The sequence below is a fragment of the Opisthorchis viverrini genome (genome assembly GCF_000715545.1).
Source record: "Opisthorchis viverrini unplaced genomic scaffold opera_v5_308, whole genome shotgun sequence".
Lineage (NCBI taxonomy): Eukaryota > Metazoa > Platyhelminthes > Trematoda > Opisthorchiida > Opisthorchiidae > Opisthorchis > Opisthorchis viverrini.
The window spans coordinates 173,107-181,867 of NW_008751957.1; the positions used below are offsets into that span (position 1 = coordinate 173,107).

Genomic DNA, 8,761 nt, shown 5'->3' on the forward strand with positions numbered 1-8,761 from the left:
AGAAGTAAACAACACGGAACCGGCGGTTTGAATTGATAGGTCAACATCTCATCAGTTGTTTCCAATGTTGTTTGATGCTATTGACCATGTGGTTTGGATCTACGACGGGATTTAAAAAATACAGCCTACTCCAACTAGCTGTTGACTTAATCAAGCGATCCGACTATTCAGTTCTTGGTGTGGGCTTGATGATCAGCATGGATTTTGAGCTTGATATCCGGTCGAAAATCCCAAGACTAACTGCTTGAAAGTACTTACCAGAGGATCATATGGCCTCGTCGGACTATGGTTATTGAAGAGTTCTAAACGCGGCAAACGTAATGGACGCTTTGGTTAAGTGACCATATTTTTCTTGAGGTTGGTTTTGACAATTCATTAACGTTTACTTCTTGCGAAAGTCCATCTGAGAGGTAATGTTTTGGAATATAGTTATTTCAATGGTACTGCTTGGTCTCTGTTCTGTTCGCCAAGCTAGGTATTTGTTCGGCAAGTGCTTCATCAACAATCAAGGTAGCAGCCAGTGAGGGGTTGATGATGTCACTGCGATTGGTGATTGAGCGTTTACAATTCAACTGTCAGGTTCATCCAAGTTATCAATACAACCCTCACTGTTTCCGCAGTTTAGGCCACCCTTTTAACATCCTAGTGTACACACTACTTAGAAGTCTCCATTACTTTCCGATTTGGGACATGTAGGTCGAAACTGCGTTTTTCTTGATTTCATAGACTACAGCGAACTGCCGTTTCAAAATGTTGGGTGCTGTAATCAATGGTAGGTTTCAACGCATTGTTCTCTTGTTATCAGCACGCTGACTGCATTTTGCTAGTTGTCATTACTGAGGAGAAAATGGTGAGCTGGGTGATCCAAACATCCACCGTGTTGATACAGCTCACTTTCCATCTTCCCAATGCAATTTCGAAAACAAATGAATGGGGTAAATCAATCGTTATAAACTTGTTTGAAACCTTTTGCCCAAAAGGCTGCTAAGCTTAACGATTTCTCTAATTTTTTGCAGTATGCATCCCATGACAATACGACGACATAATCCGTGTGCGGCAAACGCCCAAACAATAAAGTGAACGGTAAAGTAATCCACTCTCGACTTTTTATTAGCCGAAGAACTGACATTTCAGCCCTCAGTTTGGCTTGTGTTTATTACGAACGAGTGGTATTGACGTTTTGACCGCTCTGCATTTACTCAAAAGGAACACAAATTATTCTGGCAACTTTGCGTTGGTTGTTCACAGCATATGTGATAATTATATTGAAGTTTCTAAAGAACACCTCGTCTACGGTTATAGTATACATAAAAATTAGCTACTAACACTAACAGACCGTAGTGGCTGCTTCGGTGTGTCCGAGATTTAGCGCGTGTGCGTGTCCGTTCGTCGTCCCACCATCGATCTGACGTGTGACTTGAGTGGCTAATTGGATGTGTGTCCGATTGGTTGGCTCGCGTGAGCGCTGTGGGTTGACTGGATATGTGACTCAGTTGTTTTGCTTACCTGCCACGAAAGCGGACCAGTTTGGCCGCGTGTACCCAATACACCCGTGTCCGTACTTACGCGTTCTTCTGACTTACTGTGAACTACAATACAGACCAACCACAATCATCATCTTCGTCATCGACACCCGAACATCAGTGTCCAACATTGATGCTTTGCTGCCGGACAACCTCGACCAACCGCAACCAACTTACACTCAAATCCAGAACTTCCAAATTTTTCAGTAAACCGATGCCCTCCAGACATGAAGTAGTCAGGTTGCAACTATGCAAGCGTAACACCTTCAATTGAAGACATTTCCAGAGGAAAGAGACGAGGTCACATCCAGCGGAAATGTGAAAAAACTCCACGCAAAGGATCTGGAACAAGCAGGGAAAAGGCGTGCAGTCAGTTGATGATACCAGTGTAACTTCAAAATTAGGACGTAAAAGGAGAACTGTAGGGTGTCGGTGTATATGTTCACCTTTGTATTGTTGTAAAAAAACAGTAGACTAGGACGTACGATCCACCGGCTCTACAATCTATGAACACGGTCTCACATCTACAGCATCTACCCAACCAGTACTTACATTCACGGAGTCAATATGGAAAATCGCATGGTACAGTGATTTGGTGTTCGCCACTTAATACCCAAAGTTTAATGGGACACCTATTAAAATTGCCTTTTTGCTTTGCCATCTCCGAGTACAACTATTTGAAGATGTGCATTGGTTTACCACAATCCTCTGATGTTATCCATACTACCCACTTTTTACAATTGGTGTTTTCAAGTAAATCTGAAAGAGCCAGTGGTTATAATAAACACTAAACGCAACATAAGTGATCGATGCGTAACGCTTTCGTTCCGATGAACACCCCTGACCTGTCAAAAGCCTTGTCCAAATCATACCCTGAAATTTCACCATACATTTCACGCCTTTCATAGATCTCGGTCAGTACCGCCATAGGCTTTTTACTTCTCTGTATTTTGGTCCAATTCCAATGTGGTAGTGAGGAACACGCCTCTATCAACGGTGTTCGTGAAGAAAGAGTTGAACGTGGATTAAAAAGTCGACTGTGTTTTCAGATTTCTGTGTGTACTTCTTTCACATGTACACAACTTGGACGCGAAAGGTTCAGATACAACCTACATATAGCCTAGACTAATAAGTTTGAAACGCATAACATGTTAGCTGATATACGTCTTCGTGTAAATAGAGCAGTGTACGACTTGTAGATAGAGGCGCTTGTTGTAACGTATCCAAAGACCAGAGTATGGATACCATTTCATGAATTAAACCTCCACATGCACGCGTCATATCACTGGCTGTGCACTAATTGCCTCACGGACTGCGCCTGACTGTTACTCCCACTGTGAGAGTGTCGGGCACTACTATGCGAAACTAAACAAAATAGCGTTGCTAAACCAAAAATAAACAACGATTTTGGAACTTGGTTTCCTCGGGGCTTAGACCTACATGCAACAATCTATTATTCACAGTTCAGGAGTTGCAAGTACCAGAACGTTTTGATTTTATCTGCTGCACAAGTTCATCAGTTTGAGGGAGTTTCATCATCACGAGTAGTCAGTGTTCTTTGCGTAAGAATATCTGATTCGTTTTCTGAAAGTGCTAAAAATCACAATTCATAGGAACCATTGTCCATGAAAATTACTTTAACTAATCATTCAAGAGAGCCGTAACACTCCAAGTTCAACAAGGAATTCTTAAGTGAAAAGGAAAAAATCCAATTAAAATCCACCTTTTCACCAGTCGCTCTATTTGTTCTTTTCAGAGGTAATGGCAGGGCAAGAGCTTTAAAACCCACCTGCTGGGAAAAACCTTCTGGAATTTCTTCGGCTTCAGGAGCTTTGGATACCTCTTGTTTCAAAAGTTTCTTACTGGTAGGATGTATTGTTCCCTGTGGTCTTGATTTATTCTTTGGGCTTATCATAGTTTGGGGTTCCATATTTCGGGCACTGTACGAGAAAGAAGGACCGGTTTAAGCCATATGGCTTGGCAATTTTTTTCACCAATGATTAATTGCACTCCACACTACTGCAGCGATTGAATAACATGACCCAAGTGCACAAACGTTATGACACCAGAGGAATCCTGAAAATCATCCGGATTTAATTACCCATTATCTAGCCATACTTACAGTGAACCTCCAAACAAACGCTTTCGATGCTCCAATAGATTTAGCCATCGCTGTCTCAGAGCAACAAGCATATGGTCTGCTGGGGTGCAGTGATCACAACAGGATGCAATTTTCGATTCTCCCATCTGTTGATCCAAAGCTTTTCTCTCCCTTGGTGAATCACTGGAAGTCGGATGATAACAGTAGGCAGTTTTTGAGGTGGGCCTTTGTTTATTTTTAGACGGTGCAACTGAGTTCTGATTCTGTACTTGGTGAAGAAGCAAGTGTTGTCCAGTTTGAACAACGCGGTATCGACGGTTGACTGTTGACAATAGTCCAAAATGGTCATGAGCATCGAAATGACTATTGTTCCCGTCTGAGCATTCCTGACTCGAACAGTCACCGGGTTCTGTAAAGTCCAGGACGTTACCATCCACAGCTTCTTCTGACTCATCAAGGCTCACGCACCTTAGCGCTGTGCACCAGTACGGTGCCGTCTCGGTCGCATTCCCCGGGCTGAAAAGTGCAGGAATATTTCCGCATCAGAATATTTGAATAGACGGTAGTTGCAAGCAGGTGAAAATTGTAAACTGAAATTCCGTGCCTGCTGATTATATGTAAACAAAACGCGAAATGATGACGTCTCATCCTTTAGTGACGAATGTTTGCAAGCCAATTACCAAGCTGGGTGAATAGACCAGAACAACCCGATCAACAACAATACTGTGGTTTATTCTGTGTGGCCGAGTATTCACTGGGATAAATTCATGTACCTTAAGCCCAAGAGTCAGATCTTTATCAGAAACTTAATAAATTCATGTACTTTGTGCGGACCAGCATAAGTTCAAAGTTTGCACGAGTTTATACGAGTTTATTGCAAAGGTCAGAAATGCTTAGCTGGATTGGATAGTAAATTGAGTAGTAAATGTTTTAAAATTAGCCCATCCATTCTCTTCATACAGGCAGGTGATAGGTTTCTGAGCTTTTTGCTTCTTTCAATAAAGAGACAGTGGAGCAAATTTTACGGCACAATCACATCCGCACCAGGTGACAAATGTAGTTTGGAAGTTGTGTTTTCCAAAATTTCAAAACAATCTCACTGGAGTGACAACGAAAGTCTGCTATTGAGACTGGTTATCGCAGGAACTGGAGTTTCTGATACAACTATTTTTGCAGGTGTAACAGCCATTCAGTGCCTAGCTGCTGTGCAACTCAAAGGAAGCATGAGGGCTGAGGTAATTTCAGGGCTGCCAACCCTGGACGTGAGCAGTCGTGATGCTACGGTTGGTTCGGACCGTAGACCTTCCGGCCGCCTTGCTGTCGCAAAATGAAAAACTGGCTTCTTTCCCAACAAAAAAAGAGAAGTGTGATGTGAAGAAAGACAATCCACTCAACACTTACGGACACCGTTTATGCCGGTCTTCCATACACGTATGGACAATATCTGAATTACGTGGTGTCCAAATTTACAGTGTCTAAGCTCTGTCTGAGATCAGTTTCTTCCCTTATAATCAAACAAAAGACAAACTGTCAATAGTTACTATCAGCTTTTTGTTGCATTCGCATGCCAAACATCATGTGTTTGTCGCACGAGGCATTTGCATTGCACTTCGCTTCACTAACTAATAGAAAGTACAGATCCAGTTCCAGCGCCAGCACTTCGTGCCCAGCGGAAACCGCCCACATGCTTTATAAAGATCGCACCTTTCTCACCGAGTGCCTAGCAGTCGAGCACAGTCTATGAGAAGATGGCTTTGGTCTATAGCCGAGGCAATGGCAACTGCCTACGCAAAAGAAACTTGTGTGAAATTTGGGCCTTTTTCGGCCCATGCTGAGTTCTTCAACTTTACTTTTGACATCCATTGCTTATCTCGTGGTAGACACTGTTTCTCTATTTCATGTAAATTACAACGCGGAAACCAGGCCTTCTCTACCGCACCGTGTGTTTTTCCAAGACTTTTGAGAGAATATTCGATTGTTTAAATGGCACTTTAAACAGGCTTCACGATTATTTTATTGAACGCTTCCCATCAACTGGATTGATTGTTTCAGTCATCCTACGTTTTTGCAAATCAGCAACGTAGACATTAGCCAATGCTTCACACTAGAGTAATTGTTGCATAAGTGTCTGACTGTTGATCAGATCGCGGTTGAACTGTTCGCCAAGTTTGGCAACTAGTTTGCGAGCAGGTCAGCCACCATCTGAGCAAGAACAACCAGCAACCACTCTTTCAGCACATTTGCAACAGGCATTTTTTTTTAAATATCGAGCAACATGGATACTAAACTATAGTATATCTGAGACACCTCCAATAATCTGAAGCCCCGCACTAATGGATAATTTTGTTAGGATCTGTGAAAGTTCAGATATGCTTTTTCTCTGGAAAGATTACCGTTCTGACGCACTTGACGGATAACAAAGTGAGCCTTGCAATACAGAGGTGCTTTGAACTCTGAATGCTTGACTAAAGTTTAACTGCATAACGAAAGATAACGAACAGGTAAATGTAGTTGTTCATCGAGTGAATTCAGTTCACTTGAACAGGATATGTGTGTGGTACCAATCATAAGGTTGGTGGGAACTTTTCAGCAGCCTTCTAACCATCTTACTTTCCATAAGGCTAATTAGGTGGGCGTAGTTTTCTATCTTCCATGAGTCCGGTTTCTTAATTAAACAACAACTTACTCGTACGTGGGGTTGACTTAAGTGGGTAGAGCGTGAATGTACTAACCGGAAGGTCCGTGATTCGAGCCCGGCCTCTGCCTCTCGACCTCCCCTGTCTAGGCTTGGGCAACCTGGCAGTATCCCAGCTCTCGTGCTTCTTTCGGGTTGCATGGCAGCTAGGCACCGAAAGGGTGTTACAGCTGAACGATTTTTTTAATTTTCACGTGGGGTTAAACGTTAAAGTGGTATTTCAATAGGTAGACCTTTCGTTGGCCAGATATGCTGCGTCAAGCCCACTCCTTGCTTCGTTACTACAGTTTGGAAGATGTCGAGGAATTTTTCCACCTTAAGATACTACATGTAGGGCCAGTAAAAACATTCTGACAGCCCATGACCAAGCTCACTTCTTCGATGCTCATCTGTTGGACAAGTCGCAAACTTCCAGTCACTCGTATTTGAGAATCAGATACAACGTGTTTTGTGGTGCCAGGGGGCACAGTGAAACCTGCGGCAGAACCAGCCGAATACTTATGAAAGGCAGGTGGAAACTGAAAAATCCCAGTGGTATTGTGCATGGATTTTTTGTGTGGAATTTTGTAAAACGGACGTATGTAGACCCTATCTGTAAGTCACCAGTATAGCCTAGATAATTTTCGAACTACCGAAACAAGAGAGCAACAATAAGTTCTCGACCATATCAGTGAACAGGAGATTTATATGCCTCGATGTCTCATATCATCTAGTTCTATATCGACAGGTATGTCACTTCAATGAAACAGTAGTGCATCTCTGTTCTTCTATTTCCGCTGATAAAATGACACTTCCATCCGGAGACCACCTAATCATTCGGTGTCAGTCTCCTCCGTTAAGCGGGGTGCGGCATAAGTAAACAAAACAGATATATTGTGAAATAGAAGCCGAGAAACTCAAATTGTGTTCACGAAGGATGCATAAAAGTCAAGTTGTCTTACAATTTTCGAATTATGTTGATTTCATTTCAAACTGGTATGGAATGAAAACCATTGTACATGCACGACAGACGAATATTTTCCGTAAAGTCGAGTATCAACCCCAAGCAGGTATAAGTTGCTGTTGAACCAGTGATAGGTACATTTAAATGTGGCAGACAAATCCTTGCCCGTGACAGAAAACTGGCATGAGAATTCCTTTTCATAATCAAAACCGTCATTTTGGAAAACGGAATTCCTTACATCCACTGTTTTCTCAGCCTCAGAGAAAACAGTTTGTGTCAGAAAAGTTGCTTTCTTGAAATACATGCTTCCTACGGGGACAGCGAGTTCCATTTCATTGCCCATTCGTTCGGATGTCAAACACTCTCCAATAGAACGGTTTTAAACGGGGCATAAGTTGCGAACAAGTCTTAAAAAGCAGTGCGATATATTTTAACTTCCCTGAGAAGCCTAATTTCCAGAACTCTGATTAAATTCGTTCAATAATCTGCTCAATAAGATTCGTCGCAGTGCCTTCATGTTTGGTGTTGCGTACAACGTAATAAATTTCACACTCACTGTAAGCAAATTCACTTGTGCTGTTTCTCGACGGAGTTCGGAAAAGCTGGAGAAGTTAGGACATGGTGGATTTTTGTCGGTAGTAAATATCCTCTGAAGCTTAAAAACAATATACCAATCAAAAGAATGAACATATTCTTTCAGATCAGCTAGTCGAGCTTACCAAGCGGATAGTGTGAGATACAAGGAATTATCTGAAATGTTTTAAGACAAACCCACAATTTAGGACTTGATTTTTCAGCTTCAGGTAATCTACCGAATTTTCTGCGATGTATATAAGATTAAGTACTGAACAACTAGGCCGGTTTTCCAAAAGGCAAAGCACAGTGGACCCTTCAACCAATGTGGCCGCACTTTGATCTCACGGACTGCTATAAAAATATTATTTAATACAACCTCCAAAATCCAAGCCCTCGAATTTTCACCATAAATCAAAACAATACGTCCCTAGATGTTCCCAGAATATACTGACTATCTTGGTGGGTCTGTCCTAAAATTCCACATTTGTTGCTTCTAACAAGACTTTTGCTGATGTTCCCGCACAATGGGCAGTTACTAGCTCTGTGTAAACTGTAATGAATGTTTTAAGATGGTCAGGAAATCAATAACTTTCGGGGATCCTGTTTATCTTAATTTATGTTAAAATTAATTTACCAACATTTCCGTGCCTTAAAACGCAAAAACAAGTGTTCCACATGGTGCTTTTTACCAGTATGACTAAAGCGGTAGCAAATTAAATGACATGTAAGGTCAAGGAGTTCTAATACTTGAGCATTGCACATCAGTGAACGCATTAACTGTCTAAAATGAAGTAAAATCTACTGAGCAGATTACTGTTCTCCATTGCTCTGGGCTGTGGCAACAATTTGCATGGCTGTACTCAGTTTGCAAACACATATTACAGGTCAGAATCAAGGAAACTACTCACAAGGTAAAACTCTTC

The 8,761-nt window shown here is 41.9% G+C and overlaps 1 protein-coding gene across 1 annotated transcript in view; it reads right to left on the minus strand.

Annotated features, from left to right (window-relative positions):
- T265_09718 (hypothetical protein) overlaps nt 1-8,761 on the minus strand; it is a gene marked incomplete at both ends in the record, with an annotated part of 47,959 nt that overhangs the window by 16,890 nt on the left and 22,308 nt on the right. Inside the window, 3 exons of the mRNA XM_009175881.1 lie at nt 1,701-1,865; nt 3,313-3,463; nt 3,646-4,140. Of these exons, the coding sequence (XP_009174145.1) occupies nt 1,701-1,865; nt 3,313-3,463; nt 3,646-4,140 (811 nt within the window). The remainder of the gene's footprint in view (nt 1-1,700; nt 1,866-3,312; nt 3,464-3,645; nt 4,141-8,761) is intronic.